Source organism: Zootoca vivipara, chromosome 9 (genome assembly GCF_965207765.1).
Source record: "Zootoca vivipara chromosome 9, rZooViv2.hap1.1, whole genome shotgun sequence".
Taxonomy (NCBI): domain Eukaryota; kingdom Metazoa; phylum Chordata; class Lepidosauria; order Squamata; family Lacertidae; genus Zootoca; species Zootoca vivipara.
The window spans coordinates 15,394,639-15,414,651 of NC_142592.1; the positions used below are offsets into that span (position 1 = coordinate 15,394,639).

General features: G+C 41.9%; 1 protein-coding gene across 3 annotated transcripts in view; it reads left to right on the forward strand.

The window, feature by feature from the left end:
* The first annotated feature begins 8,349 nt into the window (after positions 1-8,349).
* The window catches only part of POT1 (protection of telomeres 1), a 67,269-nt gene continuing 55,605 nt past the window's right edge, over positions 8,350-20,013 (forward strand). The window contains exons 1-4 of one of the 3 annotated variants that reach the window (XM_088652547.1): positions 8,446-8,715; positions 10,775-10,855; positions 15,938-16,010; positions 17,182-17,273. In XM_088652547.1, the coding sequence (XP_088508673.1) occupies positions 17,226-17,273 (48 nt within the window). In that variant the 5' untranslated portion in view covers positions 8,446-8,715; positions 10,775-10,855; positions 15,938-16,010; positions 17,182-17,225. Of the gene's footprint in view, positions 8,716-10,774; positions 10,856-15,937; positions 16,011-17,181; positions 17,274-20,013 lie in introns of all 3 variants that reach the window. The other 2 variants (XM_035127247.3, XM_088652546.1) reach the window with 2 other exon arrangements.

Genomic DNA, 20,013 nt, shown 5'->3' on the forward strand with positions numbered 1-20,013 from the left:
CTGACATATAGCAGTGCTACATTTATTCCTGAGTTTGCAAGGAAAATAAAGAATTCATTGCTTCTAAACTGTTTTCTTCGTTCCGTTATTGTAATCCCAGGATATGCATCACACAGGGACATTTGCTCAATGGGAAGCGATCCAATATATATATATATATGCAGTGGTTTCGGTAACCAATTTAAGGACACAGGCTGCTTCATCAGTGACAAAACCGAAAAAAACTACTGTCACTATTGAGACAGCTGAAGTTTTAGTACAAAGAACTATACAGAAATATCTTCTCAGCAAGGGAATATTACAACAGAATGCAGAACAGTTATTATACCCAAAGATAGATACAAACAAAAACTAGACTATTGTTCATTTTAGCAGAGGGCTATTGGGACGACAAGATAAGATTAATTGAATCATTTGCGAGTTTGACAATAGGATGACACAGCTAAACTAATTAGGCAAGTACAGAACGGCAACTGGAGGATAATTAGCAAGTGTATTAATTTAGCAAAGGAGATATCTCATTTTAAACAAAGACATTGATACTGCCTTAGTGTACGATGGAAAAAAGCATTTTCAGATTTTAAATTAATGCTTTCCAGTTCTCCTGAAGGACTTGATCCCAAATCTAATGAACTCAAAAGAACCTCTACTGATTCCATACCCATTTGGCATCTTCGACCCAAAGCTAAGCATTGTCAAGTCCCATTGATTTCAACAGAAGAGTTTAAAGCACATACTTTGCCGCCACCCCAACTGAAATTGAATGGGACTTGAAAATCCTTGACTTTGGCTGGATGGTGGCTGCTGTGAGCAGGTTGGCTAAAGTGGCTTTGTACATGCTAGGCATGTAGTTAGCATAATCTGAAAATTGCTCTCACGAACTGGGAAGATACCATGATATGGTCAGTGCATTAGTTGTGCTCACTTCTATCTGGATAGCCCAGTTGGCTAGAGCATGGTGCTGATAACGCCAATGTTGCAGGTTCAATCCCCGTATGGGACAACTGCATATTCCTGCATTTCAAGGATTCGACTAGAATCTAGATGGTCCTCAGGGTCCCTTCCGACTAATTCTTGCTGAAACACTTTGACAAAGGGTTACATATACTGTATGCTTATTGATATAATAGTCAATTAACCTGAAAGAGCTACCCTTAAGCTGCTTCTCTATGTAAGATATCGAAACAAATGAACCAAAAACCAAAAATATGTTCGTTTTGGCACCCAGAAGTTTAATATGCCCAATTGTTGACTCTGGCTTCCATTTCTTGTAATCGTTTAGGTTCTCAACCTAAAGCCTATCTATATATACCGTAATTTTAACCTACCATAGAAGTATTCTCTAACTCCGTGCCAACATTCAGTCATTTATTAGTGTCAAAAATATGGCCAATTTTCCAAGATAATTTTTTCCAGCTGGCCAGCCTACAGGACATAGAACAGCAGCGCATACTAAGTGCCAAGCAGTGAAAGGCTGCGCCAAAAGTAGGGAACAGTTAACACATCCAGCCAATTCTGCCTTTTTAACCATTTGTGCTTTTTAAAAACAATTGCTTTAGGCATACAATATAATCGGAAACATTTAACAGTATGCCATGACTCATGAACAGTTGCTGTGCGATGTAAATTTTACGTATGCTAATGCCAGATACTGCAGTCCAAATTCCAGATTCAAATGAAAAATATACCGGTATATGTTGATACAACAAGAATCTAAAGTCCAATGGCCCAAACCTAATATGGAGTAAAGCATGATTATGTCTAACTCTGTGGTGGCTTTTGTCAGGCTTCGGGAAATCAGATCCCTCACACGGTGGCAGAAAAGACGCAGAGAAAAACAGAGAAGAGTTCTTACCAATTGGTTTAATCAATAATCACAGCAAGAGACAATGGAATGTGGTCTCTCTAGAAATAGCGTTGCTCCAAGGAAAGTCCCACCCCCTACATCATCCCTATTCTTCGCCAGCCCTTCAACGGTTAATCGGCGCTTTCTGCCTCTGAGCTCTCTGTCCAACTACCCTCAATGCCCACCTGGTCTTGGGAGGGTGGTGGTCAGGAATGCTTTCCAAGGACACTGAATCTGTCAGCCAAGAGGACATAGCCCTCGTGATACCAGGGATGTTCCTGGGGGAGCAGATCTATCAGGTTACACCAGCTCCTTATCTTGTGGAAATCCACTATGTGGAATACTGTAGACTCCTCACTGTGGCCAGATTGAACATTCTTGAATCTGCGGTATTATGGGGAGGGTACAGGGGAGTTCCATACGACCAGAGAACTTGCCATTGTGCCTTGGGAGAGTCCACCGAACATATCCTCCTGAGTTGCCCTTTCTATGTAGATTTAAGACAATATCTCATAGCCCCATGCCTATCTCAGCTCAGCTGTCTATCCAGAGAAAGTCAGGTTGTATATTTGTTGAATAATCCCACTGGGAAAACAACTTTCTTGGTGGCCAAATTTCTCTTCCTACCTCTCAAGCGTCGTAAGATTAAAATCGACTGCATTGATGTGGGTTTATCTGTATAGTTTTTATTAGTGCTGCCCATGTTTATTTTAGTGTTTTTTTTTAGATTTCTTAGATGTTTTACTCTTGTACTGAGAAATGTATCTTTTCTGACTGACGGTCAAATAAAGAATAATGATGATGAATCTGTCAGCTGTCTCTCCCCTGGTGCTTCTTCTTCTTCCTGCTGTTCCTCTTCCAATATTTCCCAGCTTCTCCCCTCTGCAGCCTCTGAACTATGCCCTTCTGCAAACCACTGTTCTAAATCTATACTGTCCTCCTGTTCTTGAGAAGGTTCAGGAGAAGTGGGAGGCGGTCCCCACCGTTCCTCCTTAGTCCAGACCCAGACAGCTTTAAGCCAATATCTTTGACTTTTAGACATGGCTATGTGTTTTCACACGCGGTGTTTTTCACTTGCTGTAACCTGCCCTAGGTTTTTATAGTGAAGGGAAGGCAAGAAATCAATTTAACAGAATTCTAACTAGATGGACCTTTGTTCTAGTCGGTGCTATTTTTTTGTAGAAAAAATGGTGCTGGAAATCACCATTGTTCACACCTTGTTCTCTTAGAATGGGCATGGTGCCCACCTGAGAGGTGCAAGAACTGAGTTCCAGTGAGTACCAGCTGAAAAAAAGCCCTGGACTAGTTGAGCAGCACTCTTCCTTATGTTACTTTATGCCACAGAAGTCCTTTTGGGTGGGACAATCTCAGTCTAGGGGACTGCCATGGTTAATCATCCAAGTGCCCACATGCCGTATTTCTCTTCATGCAGTAATTCCATGACTCTTGGGATTTTGTTACAGAAGCCAAATGACATTTGTTCCTTTAGCATTCTCACATTTCGGCAGTGGGCTGTCATATGTCCTACTTTTCAAAATCTTGCCTAGAATTAAACTACTACATCCATGTTAGGTTATGTATGGTACGCCACTAAAAACTGGACTTTGAGTGATGGTGTTGAATGAATGATGCAAATGCAACTCAGAAAAGCAGGTTTTATTGTCCAGATGTGTGCATGTGAATTTATGCGCCTTCATATGTGTCACTTGAGATCATAGAACAAGTCAACATCCGGATTAAAGGAAATTTTTCTTTAGTTTTCTTCTCCTGTAGGAAACATGAAAGTATGGTTACTTTTGGGCACCTGTTTGACAAGAATACTTAAAAAAGCATAGAAATGTTTTGGGGCCAAAGGCTGGGGAGAGAAGGAAAGACCCAGGCAAGTAGCTTCATCCTCGAGGAACAGAAATAGGCTACAACTCTTATTCTAAGGCAATGTTCTGAGCAATGATAGTGCTCAGCTCATCTACTCAGTAAATGAAGGGAAGAATTCCAGCCTGATTTAAATTTGGACCACTGCTTGTTGTAAACAGGGCCAATACCTGCAGCAATATCATGAGATCCGTATCAGGGCATCAGAAGACTCCTGCAACATAGGTCTACCTAGTGGCCAACCAGATTTCCCCAAATTTATATGGGTAGACAAGGGAAATACGAGTCATGTACTCCATTCTTAAGGAAATCAGCCCTGAGTGCTCACTGGAAGGACAGATCGTGAAGCTGAGGCTCCAACACTTTGGCCACCTCATGAGAAGAGAAGAATCTTTGGAAAAGACCCTGATGTTGGGAAAGATGGAGGGCACAAGGAGAAGGGGACGACAGAGGACGAGATGGTTGGACAGTGTTCTCGAAGCTACGAACATGAGTTTGACCAAACTGTGGGAGGCAGTGCAAGACAGGAGTGCCTGGCGTGCTATGGTCCATGGGGTCACGAAGAGTCGGACACGACTAAACGACTAAACAACAACAACAACAACTCCTCATTGACAGCAGAGAGATGATCCTAAAGCTGTCGGTAACACTAGAGTAAACACAGGGCCGTCTTAAGCATATTCAGCGCCATGGCACAAAGCTTCCTCCGGCACCCCCCCCTTTCCCAGAGTTTTTTTAGGGAGGACAGCACTGCTGGCAGGGTTGGAGGAGGCAGGCAGCGGCTAGAGGGCTGCTTCTCCAGTGGGAAAGAGGAGGAGGCTGGACGCAGCGCCTCCCGGCTCAGCTGGCCGCTTCATGCCGCGGTGGCCATGGCAGACTGAAGCTCCGGGCGCTGCTTTGGCGTGGCATGGCGGAGGCGGGCAAGGGTGGCGAGCTGATGCCGGGAGGCACCATGTCCAACCTCTTCCTCGGCACCCTCCAGAACTTGGTGCCCTGGCGTCCCGCGCGACTAGCCTCTATAGGCAAGATGCCCCTGAGTAAACACTATCTTAGCCAAAAGATTTAGTCGATCTACCATAGTTGGTGGCGGGAGTCAGGAACCACTGTGTGCCAGCCAGCATGTAGAAATAGAGGTAAAGGGCGCTGTGGTCTAAACCACTGAGCCTCTTGGGCTTGCCAATCAGAAGGTCAGTGGTTCGAATCCGCGCAACGGGGTGAGCTCCCGTTGCTCTGTCCCAGCTCCTGCCAACCTAGCAGTTTGAAAGCACACCAGTGCCAGTAGATAAATAGGTACTGCTGTGGCGGGAAGGTAAACTACGTTTCCATGAGCTCTGGTGTCCATCACAGTGTCCCGTCGTGCCAGAAGTAGTTTAGTCCTGCTGGCCACATGACCTGGAAAACTGTCTGTGGACAGATGCCGGCTCCCTTCAGCCTGAAGCGAGATAAGCGCCACAACCCCATAGTTGCCTTTGACTGGACTTAACCATCCATTTACCTTTTACTTAGAGCAAGTTGGTTAGCTCATGTGCCTTCAGATAATGCCCTAATGAATTTATTGCAGATTCTCTTGGGACATTCTTTGATGAAATCATTTAGTTTCCCTCTCCTTACGTTAGATTTATTTTATTATTTACTTGTTTTTTATTTGGTTTCTGAACCATTAGGTCAATATAGGCTTCTTAGCTTTGCAGAACATATTACTCCAACTCATATGCTCACACTAAAAGGCACACCACTTTTTTGAATTAATTTGGACATTTGAAATGCCCCCGTGCTTTTAGTTTAATGGTTTTTGAATGCATTTGCAGCTGTGAGTGACAAGAGATTTCTTTTAACAAACAAAATATAAAAAAGAATCCATTTTGTAGAACCTTTTGTGACAGAGGGCTTTAAGCAAGCTTTTGCAATCAGAAGATTTCTAATAAGGATGTGGGAAATTGTTACCTATGGTACTGGGCCTCTACGTTTCAGAATGAAACTTAATAGGAAATTTCCTCCACTGACTTTCCTTGACAATCCTATGTTTCACAGTTGTGGTGAATGAAATAACAGTTGAGAAATAACTTGACCCTAGGCTCTCTACCTCCCACCACTTATAGTCACAGACCATGAAACTAAGTTTCAGTGAAACCGAAGTGATTTAATTCCTAACTGGCAGAAAAGGAGGACTAGACATATTAAATATTTAGGTTCTTTGGAGCCATAAATTCTGGGTAAAAAATAAGAGTTCAGCTCCTGAAGATTTCATAATACATCTGAAATATACTCGGAGTCGAGAGTGAATTTCATGCTCTTTATTCAGCTCATATTCATCAAGGAGAAGAAGAGAAGACGAATGGCTCTTTTCCCAAAACCATCTGCTTATATACATTATTTACACAATGGGCCTTGCGTGATTGGCTACTTCAGGGCTACACCTGTGGGCCAATTATATTGTGGATTGACTTCTGCCTGCAGCCTGATTGGCTGCTCCTACAGGCCAATCAGGTAGCAGATTCACTTCTGCCAGCCGCCTGATTGGCTGCTCCAGCAGGCCAATCAGGTTGCGGATTCACTTCCACCTGGAGTTGGATTGGGTAGCTCCCGCTGATTCTGAATCCTATTGTTCCAGGATTCAGCTCAGTACATAACAACATCATTACTCTGCCACATGTAACTTGTAAACATGGTTTTCTTAGTGTCTTAAACAGTGTAATCCTATTCAACTCTACTCAGGAAAAAAGCCTCATTGACTTCAGTAGGATTTACTTCCAGATTAGTGTGAATAAAATTGAAGCCTTAAATAGTTTAGCAGCGGACTGCAATTTCACAGCATATCCATTTTGTTAATTCTGTTGAAAGTTAAATGTAACAAACATTAAATATTACAGTATGTGCAACTACATTGAACAATATTGTTTGGTTGATTCTAGGATGCATAATCCTATGCATAGATTAGATGTAAAACCCACGGTAAGTGTAAGGTATGTGTATGGGATTGTAGCCTTCATAATATAAAGGTGTTTATAGCACAGTCCTAAGGATGTTCACTGCATACTTATTTAAGTCCATGTCCAATGGGATTCACTACCTAGTGTGTTTAGGTGTGCAGTTCATAGATATAATAGAATCCTAGAGCTGGAAAGGACCCTGAGGATCATCTAATCCAGGCATCCCCAACCTGCGGCCCTCCAGATTTTTGGCCTACAATTCCCACGATCCCTAGCTAACAGGACCAGTGGTCAGGGATGATGGGAATTGTAGTCCAAAACATCTGGAGGGCCGAAGGTTGGGGATGCCTGATCTAATCCAACCCTCTGCAACGCAGAAATATGCAACTGGAGGTTCAGAATTTGAGGACTATCTGGGCATTATTGTTAACCATGAGCTTGAAATTCTGGAGTACATCCAGGAACAGCCAAAAACACAACCCAACATTCTATTCTATTACTAGATCAACTTAATTATGCATGTTTACACAAACCGAATACATTATCAAAATTACAGAGAGTAGGGAAATTATGTTATTCAACAGCCCAGCCATAAACATGCTTATGCAGAAGGAACTTCAACTGTGTTCAGCAGAACTTGCGTCTGAGTAAACATTATAAGAATTTGGATGCAAGTTAATCAAATTTCATTCTACCCCTTTCATTAGATTGAACGATAATTGCAATGGTTTAAATACTCTTCTTAACAGCAAGCCCCAAACTAGATTAGTAATTCTTGACTAACTGCAGATGGATGGGGAAAGAAAGAGCTATTTAATGGGTGAGACTGAACATCATTAAGTGGTGTGTGTTGGGATTAAATAATAATAATGATTCCAATTTCATAAATGCATTGATAAGATGTGAACTGGCTGTAACTATTCAGGAAAGAATTTTTGGGGTTGTGGCCGATAGCCTTATTTTGTATTTTTATGCTGTGAACCTGCCTAAGATCTTCAGACAAAGGCAGTAAACAAATTTAATAAATAGCAATATGAAAACTTCAAATTTATGTGGACTCTTTGCTCTATCTTGCAACAGAATTATTATTGTTATTATTAATTTCCAAGTTGCTTACAGATTAAAAAACAAGAACCACTAAAAACAGAAAAAACTAAAAATACAGGTTTTCATTTCATTTTTAATTTGTATACTGCCTTTCTATATAACTATACCCAAGGTGTTTTTCAGCAACAACAAAATATACAGCAAAGAACACACGCCTTATAACAATCTGATCCAATACAGAAATTCATAATAAAACATAATATTCAACAATCTATTAGAATAGCACAACATGGACAGTTCAACGCTGACAGAATTAAAACTATATACTGTACATCTATAAGTAGAGAAATAAATATTCCTGTCTTTGTGCACCCATTTCCCAATACAATCCTATGTGTTTCTACTCAGGGGAAGCAAGTTCCACTGATTTCAGTAAGAATGTCGTTTGCGCATTTCAACCAGTTGCTTCCCTTACTTGGGTCTCCAGCTAAATAACTACATTTCCCATGGTCCCTCACCGCTGGGCCTGCGAGTTAGGGATCATGGGAGTTGTAGTCCAACGTTGGCGGCACTGAAACCTCCCTCCGACAACAGGACCAACCGTTTTTCCGCCCTCCCAAAGCCTCAGAAACTCCGCTCGCGTTGCCCGGCGCTGCGGAGCTTCGGTTTAGCACAGTGCGCGTGCGTCTGGTCCGTTGGTAACGTCTGGGCTCCGCGAACCATAGAGAAGAACGAAGCCGCTGCGCACGCGCGGCTGGCCACCCGCGGAGCGCTTAAAACGCTCCTCAGCCCCCGGGCCCGGTTTGCCATGTAAATAAGGCTGCTTAACGGGCGAAGGGGTCGCCTTCCTACGAGGCCTGACTGGCCTTCAAAATCTGGGTTTGAAGCGGGAGCGCCATGCCTCTTGAACAGATAAGGGGGTCCTTCAGGGTGTTTGAAAACTCTCTGCGGGGAAGCCTCCAAAAAGTTGGTTTCGAGCATTTGCAGGTGGGCTGTGACTGCGCCAGCAAGTATGTCCAGGTAAACTATTATTATTATTATTTCCAAATATATTTTATTTCATTTCTACAGATACCACATAGAATTCCAATAAGCGTGTGTGTTTGTGTATGCATGCATATGTATATAAATGCATATATGTGTGTGTATCTCTCGACATATCGACTTCAAGTAAACTTTTTTTTAAAAAAATCCAAATATATTTTATATATAACCATAACACAATAATAACCAGTTTTTTTTCTATTGCTCATAGTTCAAATACTGCTCACAGATTCTTCATACTATAGTATCTCTTTAAATAATGTTCAGGTACCCCCCAGAAAAAAGGACTGGTTATTAATTTGATTTATATCATAAGATCTCGGGGTTGTTCACAGGATAAAATGGGCTTCCTGTAGACATCTGTTTCACCACTGTGAGAACAGGATGCTAGACTAGATAGGCCTTCTGTCAGAGCCAGAAGTGTTGTTCTTACCGTAGGTTATTTATTTAATATTTATTTATTTCATAAAACTTATACACTGCTTTATTGGTAAAAAACAACAACCCTAAAAGCTGTTTACAAAAAAGATAAACAATGAAATTATCACTATTGTCACTTGTACAACTTGTATACAGTGTACAACTGTATACAACTTGTATACAACTTGTATACAGTGTATACTTGTATGCTTGTACAACTTGTATACAGTGAGATTACACAAGCACCCCCACTCTTAGTCTTAATTCCCCTCGTTTACTGACACACACACACCAAACCCGAAAGTCAGTTGCCCTGTTGTTATCTTTTCATTCAGCAGCCTAACAGCCCACGGAGAGAAGCTGTTCTTTACCCTGTTGGTGAGACTAATCATGCTTCTGTGTCTTCTGCCGGAGGGCAGGAGAGGGAAAAAGTGCCAGTCAGGGTGTGAATCATCCCTAAGAATTTTCCTCACTCTCCTGAGGCAACGGTCTTCCACGATGTCATCCAGCGGATTCACCCTCTATAGGCACTTCCTATCTGTTGATGTCAACCCAGCATACCACACCGTGATGCAGTATGAAAGGACACTTTCTATTATGGACCGGTAGAAGGAGATAATCAAATGTTGGTTGACTTTGTTCTTTCGCAATACTCTAAGGAAATGAAGTCTCCGCCGGGCTTTCTTAACCACCTGGGTTGTATTGATTTTCCAAGTAAGGTCTTCACTGAGATAAACTCCTAGGAATTTAAAGGAAGAGACTTTCTCCCCACAGCCCCGCCCCCGATGTACAGCAGGGCTAGTTCTCCTCTCTTCCTCCGAAAGTCCAACACTATCTCCTTTGTCTTGCTGATATTAAGGTGCAAGTTCTTCTCTAGGCACCATGTAGATATTTTTGGACCTCCCCTCTATATGCTGATTCGCCTCCACCTGTTATTAAACCCATTATGGTGGTGTCATCTGCAAACTTAATAATTGCAGTAGACGGGTCAGATGATACACAATCGTATGTATACAATGAATACAGGTAGGGACTTAGCACAGTCAATTGCTAGGTTAGTGCTGAGCAAGATCTAGTGACATTTCTCAGTGACAGTTGCTTCAAATTTTCTTTTATGCAATAGTTTTGCCTGCCTTCTTTCTGTAGCAACCAGCTTCTTATATATTTAAGTTCCATTAGGTGAACACTCCTGGGAGTTGCTCCACTGATCTTTCCTGCCCTATGGATGTGAAGGCTCCCATATACATTTAAACCACTCCTGATTTGTAGACGTTTTAAGCAGAAGCTTGTAGTTTAAAATTAAAATTTGTTAAAAATTGTAACAAGTTACAGTGATACCTCGGTTTTCGTGCGTCTCAGAAGCCAAACGATTTGGAACCCAAATGCCGAAAACCCGGAAGTAACTGCTTCCGTTTTCAAACACATCTTGGAAGTCGAACGGCTTCCGCTGTGTGTTTTTCTATTTGTTCCGTTGACTTTGCCGACCGCCCTTTGCTCCTCGGTTGTTGAATGTTTCGAAAGGCCAACGGTCTTTCCGAACAGATTAGATTTGACAACCAAGGTACGTACCACTGTACTTGTGAATATTTATTTTATTTATTAATTTTGTATACAGCTCCCTGTCTATTCTCACTTCCTTTTTGGAGACATGGCAGCCCTACTCTTAATAGTCAGATCCTGAACAAGCTTATTAGAAGTAAGTCTTAACTGAGTGTTGCTTTAATCAAAATATATCCTGTGCTTTGTCTTATCTATATAGTCATAGCATGCTCTCTCTTTTTAGCATTGCTTTTTTATTACTGGAACCATTAGTAAACTTGGAAGAAAAATATAGATGGCTTGGGAGCTTTTCATTTAAGACATAAACTTAAAAAAGTGTTGTGATAAATTTTTTCCAGTCTGGTGACTTAATGGAGTTCTTTTTTTCTTATAAAAGAATCAATGGAGTCTTCCAGATTTATGGGCATTTTTCAAAAAACTGGAGGGACTGCACCACAATCTAACTTTTCTTTTTTACTTCCTCAACATAAAATCAGCACAGTTTGCAGCAATAATTTTCAGCTGTCGAGTAGCTGTTTCAAAACAAGGAATACTCATTGTCTTGCACCATCTATGGCTACAAATGTGTTCTAAATTCAAGTGATTAGTGCTGGTGGTACATTAGGCCTCTTGTATAAACTTTACAGAGTAGAACACATGAGACCAGTCTTCTTCAACATGTTTGCTTTAATTTGATGATGATGATGAATTTAATTTTAAAGCCTTGCATCATTACTGGCACTTGGGGATATAAGCTGAGAATAGTACTGTTAAACTTTGTTTGCTGTGGAAAAAAGCTTTTCAGCGAAAGCATGCAATTCAGTCATCATTATTGTTTCTTTGCTACTTTTATCTGCATATACAGCATAAAGCCAAATATTGTATTTTCGCATCACAGCAAACTGAGGATTACAAAAGAAAAAATCAGTACAACCTTTTACTCTTTATGTAGGGTAAAATGGAGGTTAAAAAGACTCGTGAATTTTTGTGATGTCAGGTATTTTTAATTCACGCTCTTTTCTCCAGGAATACCTTTTTATCTTTAGTGCATGGAGATCACAGTAGTTATCTTCATACATTGGAGACATTCCTTGGATGCAGTGCTTCAGGAGAGGTATGGAGGGTGTAAGGAGGTCCAAGGCTCAATACCAGTTTTCTATTAATAAGCTGCAGATTGGGAGAAGAGCTTTTTGACAGTGGCCCTGGCAACATATCAGTGTTTCAGCTGCCACTTCCACCTTCCTGCAGTGAGGCATGGAGAATGGTTATAGGGTATACATTGTGTCTCCTGCTTGCGAATTCTACTTGGATTGAAAGCTACATCGTTGCAAAAAGGCTGCACTTTTTTTCTTCTTCCCTTTTTTACTGTGGCCGCACCTGCCAGCATGCGCGTCCCCCCCCCCCAGCAGGAGGACAAGAGTGAACCCTCTGGTCAAGAAACGTTAGTCACTTGCTGAGGGGGGCATATAAACAACAGTGTTCGAAATTAGCCAGGTGCATTTTGCACCTGGTTTTTGCCCACCTGCAACCAATTGTAGCTGCCTGTGCACCAGGATGGTGCCTGACATCTCCACTATCTGGAGGTGCATGCCTGGGGATCATTGGATCCTGACTGTTTTCACACACTCATACCCCGCCCTGTAGAGTTCTGTCAGATATATTTTATCTGCACTATCGGAATGAATTTCAGGAACCAAAATGCTTTTTCTGTCCAGCCTGAGCAGGAGTAGTCGCCATTAGGAAAAAGAGATCGGACTAGGACCTGGATCAAGTGACTTTTCTTCTTTAAGTCCTCAAAAGTTCTTAACTTAGCTCAAGGTTATCATCTGAACTAGCCAGATGTTTAACTGAGAATTAATCACAGTTGGTCCTTCATTTGAAAAATCAGACCTTGGAGCTGTCTTACCCCCAAATAGTAACTAGACATTTTGTTTTGGCAACTGTAACGTTGGTTTAAGGATCCATTATTAAAACATCTGCACTGACTGCCCATCTACTACTGAGCCAGGTTCAAAGTCTTTGTGTTAATTTACAAGGCCCTGTACAACTTAAGTCCAGGGTACCTTATGGGTCACCTAAACCCTTATATCTTAGCTTGTTTACTAAGAGCATCTGGAGGAGAGTTGTTGTTTATCCCCCAAGTTGTCGAGGCACATCTGACAACAACAAGAAACCCAGCCCAGTCCTGTGGAATGTATTGGTACAGGAATATAATCTGACTGATTTCTAAAATAGATATGGGGCGCCGAGGGCGAGAGGGGGGGGGGAATGCTGTTTAAAGTTGTTAAAGATCACTGCCGCAGTTGGTTTGTGTATGAAAGGAGAGCATTTCCTCGTTGTTCTGGTGCTGGCGCAAAATATATGTTCAGTACTCCATTTGATTGTGATAGATAATTTCCTCCGAGGAAACTTGCCTCACGGTGAGGAGAGAATTTAATGCATCTGAAAGCTGCCTGAAGAAGCAAACAAACTAGGTGACTGTGAAAGGCTGGCACAAAGAACACGGTTAACAAGGAAACTAGCTCTTGTTAATTTGACAGAAGCAGTTATTGGGGCATCTGCTAATGTGCCAGGGATTGCTCTGGAGGACGCACATCTGCTTTCTACCTGGAAGCAGCTTTCAAATATATTATGATGATCACAGTGGTTGTACTGCATATTTACTGTTGTTCAAGTGTGATTGCCGTGTAATACATAGGCTCAGAACAGACAAATATATCCTTGGTGTACAAGCAGAGATGCCAGAGGAAAAAGGGAAGTTGCAATTCAGGCAGTTTAATACACAGGGCTGTTAACTACACCTGACTCCTTCAGCTGTGTGTAACATGTGCAACGTTCAAGAAATTCCACTGTTCTTGAGAGAGAGAGAGAGAGAATATGCCATGTGTGAAGCCAGGGGAGGAAAATTATTTCCGGATGTGGCCTACATTCTAAATTGGGTAGCTTGGACCATCCCCACAGTTACCTTGCTCTTTTGCAGTACTCCCAAGCAGTGTTGGAAACTCAGAGATATAAGCTAGGTGCCAAATGTGTTCTCGAAGCTACGAACAGGAGTTTGACCAAACTGCGGGAGGCAGTTCAAGACAGGAGTGCCTGGTCCATAGGGTCACGAAGAGTCGGACATGACTAAACAACTAAACAACAACAAATGGCTCCTTAAACCAGAGTTACAGTTGCCGAAACAGAATGCCTATTTACCCTTTGGGGGCCAGACTGACCGAAAGTCGTCGTTTCAGTACAACTTTTTGGTTCCTGAAATTCATTGTGCAGATAAAGTATCACAGATAGAATTACACAGGATGTGTTGCTAGTATGTGAAAACAGTCAAGACCCAAGGATCCCCAGGCATGCCCCTCCAAGATGGTGCAGATGTCAGGCGCCATCCTGGCACCCAGACATCTTTATTGGTCACAAGTGGCCGATAGCCAGGTGCAAAACATGCCTGGCGAATTTTGAACACTGCTCCCAAGTACAAAGTGAAAAAGATCTGCAGGGACAAATGTTTGCCCACTCTTCTGGGATGAAAGGTTGGGCATATCATGATCCGCAGAGAGCAGTGGAAAATTTGCCATGACAAGCTTAAAACTGTGGACCTTGGTTGGTCTATCCTGAGAAATCATAGAATCTTAGAGTTGTACAAAACATTTTTTTAAAGAATCATAGAATCATACCATTGCAAGGGACCCCAAGGGTCATCTGGTCCAACCCCCTGCAATGCAGGAATCTCAGCTAAGGCATCCATGACAATGGCCACCCAACCTCTGCTTAGAAGCTTCAAAGGAAGGAGACAACAAATGCAGAAGCTAGGTTTGGAGCCGAAATTTGTGGCGTTATGCTTATGTGATGCTCTGCTGAAGAAAGGGGAGGTGATTTTTTAATAAATTCCTGCTTCTCCTGCCCCCGAAAAGCTGCTCTGGATTGTTGGGACTAGGTTTTGCTAGTCGCTACAGTGTGAATCAGTGGGAATTGCTGGGCAAATGTTCCTCCCACAAATTGAAGGAGCCTTTCCATTCACAGATTGACTCTAGATCCAGCCCAGCGATTTTTAAAGATATTTTGTATAACAGTATTGAAACACGGCACAGGTTGACAAGCTATTATTTGGTTACATGAGAACTGTTCATGTAAATAAATAAACATTTACTGAATTAAAAACACCAGGCTCCTTAAAAGTTAAAGGCTGCCCAATGCATTGTGGCATAGGTTCAGATGGGCCATATTTTTTTCCTAAGCCAGGTGTGAAGAACCTGTGACCCTCCTGTGACCTAGTTTAGATCTGAACTACTCCTCCCATTGTCCTTGGCAGTTATTGGCTGGGGATGATGGAAACTGTAGTTCAGCAATCTCTGGAGGGCCACAGATTCCCCACCTCTGCTCAAGACTTGTTCAACCAAATGTGCTTAAAAAGTTCCTTCAGACATTCCCACAGGGATGTTGGAGCATGGGGCTGGCACAAGGGTTGAGAGTGGAGGCTGAACACCTGAAGAGGGTTTAAGTTTGTCATGTTTTATGCAGAGCACAAATGAATATGGGATGTAGTTGGAGGAGGAGTGGTCATCATGCAACTGGAAGCCTTGTTTTTGATGGTCAGCTGCAAACCATAAAAATGAATGTTGCCATTTATTTGGAAGTTATTGAGGACTCTCTTGAGAGGCACGGGACTCTCTGTTCTACCAACATTCTTTGGTCCAGAAAGTAAGGTAAAGGGACCCCTGACCATTAGGTCCAGTTGTGATCGACTCTGGGGTTGCGCGCTCGTCTCACATTATTGGCCGAGGGAGCCGGCGTATAGCTTCCAGGTCATGTGGCCAGCATGACAAAGCCGCTTCTGGCAAACCAGAGCAGCACATAGAAACGCCGTTTACCTTCCCACTGTAGCGTTCCTATTTATCTACTTGCATTTTGACATGCTTTCAGACTGCTAGGTTGTAGTGGACAGATATTAAGCAGTTGGTCCCACCATGCTTCCCCATCTGTAAAATGAGACTGATCATTGACTGCTCAGGATTGCAGTTAGGTTGTTAGATACAGATGAAGAAAGCAATTATAGATTTGTATATTTTATGAAGCACTTTGTTAATTGTTCTGCCACTTTAAACCTGATGCGACGCTGCTGTTGCAGAGATAATGTACATATCCGAAAGGTCTGGGTCAATTAATGAATATGATTGATATTGTTTATTGGAAATATTTTCGACTTGCTGATTAAACCACCAACACCACCCATTTCTCATTTCAGGGAACAGTTGCTGCTTCCTATCCATTAAGTAAAGTGGGAAACGGGACATCTTTCTTCAAGATTACACTTCAAGGTATTTTAACACAAAGTTCTCGGTTGTGCTAGTTGTGCACCACAAGCGAAAGTTGTGCGACTGTAATAAAGGGGATAATAACAGATATAGTGGAAGATCTAAAAATAAAAAAAATCCAGTGTCATATGCTTTTACAAATGGGAGAGATTATTTATTTGAGGAGGCATCTGGAATTCTGAACTCAAAGAAGTATTTTGCAAATTAAAATATTTATTTAACTTACTGTTCACTTTGTAAACAAAGTACCTCAAACCACCTTGCAACAGAAAAAGAATAACAAATACATTAAAACCAACATGAAACTAAGAGAGCAAAATCTGAAGCATTCATATTTTTTAAAAAGGAAGGCCTAAAACATCCCAACTCACTGAAGGAGACCATGGATTATCAAAAACTAAAGGCCTGCTGAAAAAAGAAATGTTTTTGCCTGGGCCTAAATAAGTAATGGTGGCTCCTCCCTTGGGAGAGCATTCCGTAACTGGGGAGTCATGACTGAGGAGGCTTGTTCTTTTGTCAATAACTCCCTTGCAGGGGGCACACAAAGAAGGGCCTTGAATGATAAGCTCTTGCTCTGGGTTGGTTCATAGGAGGAGAGGTTGTCCTGGAGTTACTGGGGTCCTGAGTTGTAGAAGGCTTTATAGGTCAAAACCAGCACCTTGAATCAAGCCAGGAAACGAATTGGTATCTTGCCATCTTGCCATCTCACTGCTAAATTCGGCACCTGCTGTAATTTCCAAACCATCTTCAAAGACAGCCCTACATATTATGCATTGCAGCAATCTATCCTAAAAGTTACCAGAGCATAGACAACAGAGGCTAGGCCTTCCTCTGCCCTTTTAAAAATTTTGCATTCCTTATCATACATCTTGTCTTTTGATGTCGGTCCTGGCCAGCAAGGTTATCTGGGCTTTCAACTACAACCTGCTGCTGTGTGCTTCATTGATTGCCTGGTAGACTAGACCTCATTCTGTGGTCCTTACTCTGGCCTTTCGGGAGCCACCTTATTTACAGAGATTTTTTCCCCTTAGTTTCATTGCTCACAGGCGTGAGTGTGTTTTAATGTCCCTGCCTCTCAGCATTTGCGATACCCTTGTGAAATCAGAGCTGCAAGGCTTTCCTTTAGTATATTTAGATAAATGTTATAGTGTCACTGTTCCTATGTGTCTTTCAGAGTCAGAAAACCCATGTTCTGAGACCGGTGCTATCAATACTTATATGTTTGGGAAGTTAGCAGAAGATTGTGCCAGCGTAGTACATCAAGGGGTAAATGCTTTTCTTTCTTTCATTCTTAGATGTTTGTTTCTTCTTGTGAACTGTTTTTCTACTGATCTTGTTGACCTAAGTGTGTTTACATGATCAATGCATGCGGCTGCCTTTTTGACCGAGTTAAGGTGCTGACCGGTGTTCAAATGAGTAGCCTCTGTGGCCCGAAATCCCTGGGTGCTATTCACCCACGTATTTCGTGTATTAAAGCTATATTTGTGTTGCTTTTTGTCACTGGAATCTGATATAGCACTGTTTGCTTGAACAGCACTATGGCATCACCTAATGGCAAAATAGAAACACCTCTTCAAAATAGTACTCTTGCCTTCCACCTCAGGTACAGGGAACCAGATGTTGTCGGATTCCAGCTTCCATCAGCCCCAGCCAACATGACCAGTGGTTGGGGAGGAGCACAAGTTTCCAACCCTTGCTTGTAGTTACTTACATACCCAACAGGTCACTGAGATCTGCTCTGCAGGGCAGTTTCTCCTTCAAGGCCCATAGATCTCAGAAGGCTGCTCCACAGTAAAGCATAGCAGGTCAATTTACAACATCCAAAAGTCGCCAGGCGCATTTTGCCTGACGTCTGCACCATTTGGAACTGCAGGCCTGGGAAATCGTTGGATCTTGACTGTTTTCACACACTAGCAACACAACCTGTAGCATTCTATCTGTGATATTCTAATGGCACAATCGGAATGAATTTCAGGAACCAAAAAGTTATTGAAAAACATGACTTTGGATCCGTCTGGCCCCCCAAGTGGCAACTAGAGATTCCATTTTGGCGACTGTAACTCTGGTTTAAGGAACCATTTGGCTCCCAGCTTATATATTTGAGGTTCTAACACTGGTTAGTGGGGCTGCCTGTTCCATGGAACAGCATTCCTGTTGAGATGCAGCAGATACCCATTATCTACACTTTCTGGAGCAACTGGGATTGCCTTTAAAACTGTTTTCCAGCTTTAACTGCCTGAATATCTATTTAGCCTCTCTTTCTGAAGTCCAGTATGAGCCATGGGTAGTCTTCAACTAAGTTCTTTTCAAAGTAGACCCATTGAAATTAATGTCCATGACTAAGTTAGGTCTATGAATTTCAGTAGGTCAACCCCAAGAAAACTTACTTACTTATTGAATTTATATACCACCCTATACCCAGAGGTCTCAGGGTGGTTCACAGAAAAGATCACAATATATAAAATCAAAATAAGAACAATAACCCAATAACAACCCCCCCCCAAAAAAAATAGAGCCACATTTCAAAAGGGTATTGGATAGCTGAACACCCCTTTTTTCCTAAATGCCCTTTATAAGTAAACATCTTAAGACTGTAGTTGTCTGCCCAGTTGAAACTTATGAGAATTACCAGTCATGTCTCTGTCTTTCTATTGAGTCCCCCCCCCATTTGTAATGAGCAGCTTTGCTTGCGGACTTTTATCCCAGCACAGCAGAAGATGTGTAAAAGAAAAAGAGGCCCTGTGGTAATGGTGGTCTGCCTGCCAGTATTATAGTATAGATTGGGCGCTGAGAAATGATTTCAAGTTAACTCTTCTACCACTTCGTTTAAAGTGTCTGAAACTTAATTAGCGCTTTGAGCCCCTCTTGATAAAAGGAGTAGTAGTAAAACAAGGCCCAAAGCACCAATTAGGAGATCACAGAGATCAGTACTGAGGACCTGTACTGGAAACTTCCAGTACAGCCCTTGAGCTGGAAACTTCAGACAGAGTTGAACTAGCATCAGAGTATTCACGCCTCCCTTGTGTCTTGAGCCGTGGTTATGTGGACTTGTGTGTGTGGTTTTTAAGAAGCTTAGAGGGAAGATAATCTCAGTTCCTTTAAAAAAACCACAAAACTTAGTGATCTGGCCATTTTAGCAAGCCTGTTGAATTATCTTTCTTTTTTTAAAAAAGTAATTGATTTAAATAGTAAATTGCGATGCACAGAATTGGGGGTTCCGTAATGGGAGACCTAAACGGTAACATAGAAAGGGTATATGCATGTTATTGTTGCTCCTATGAATACCACTATTTTCCAAAATTTATATAGCACCATATGTGTGATGCTTGCATATTAGGCATATGTAGAAGATATACCCGTGTTATGAATTTCTGTACAGCGGTACCTCGGTTTATGAACACAATTGGTTCCGGAAGTCTGTTCATAAACTGAAGCGTTCATAAACTGAAGCGAACTTTCCCATTGAAAGTAATGGAAAGTGGATTAATCCGTTCCAGACGGGTCCGCGGAGTACTTAAACTGAAGCGTTCATAAACTGAAGCATGGGTGTAATTGGTTCCGGAAGTCTGTTCATAAACTGAAACGTTCATAAACTGAAGCGAACTTTCCCATTGAAAGTAATGGAAAATGAATTAATCCGTTCCAGATGGGTCTGCGGTGTTCATAAACCGAAAATTCATAAACCGAGGTGTTCATAAACCGAGGTTCCACTGTATTGGTAATGGGTGCATTTCATAACGTAGTGCTAAAAGCAAAAGCACCATTCTTTGTGAACTATACACTCAAGGTGCAGAGCCATCTTGGTGTCAAACTTACAAATTTTTTAGATTACATTCTGAACTACTTCATTCTGCACCAGTCTAAAATTTATCCCCATTAAATTGGGGGATTTAGTCTAGTCAGCTGTCCAACTCGGACTTGGCAACCAAGCTCCAAAATAACGTGTGCATGCAGTAACATCTCAAAATGCTGGAACAGGAATGAAATATCCAGGAGCATAGCTCTT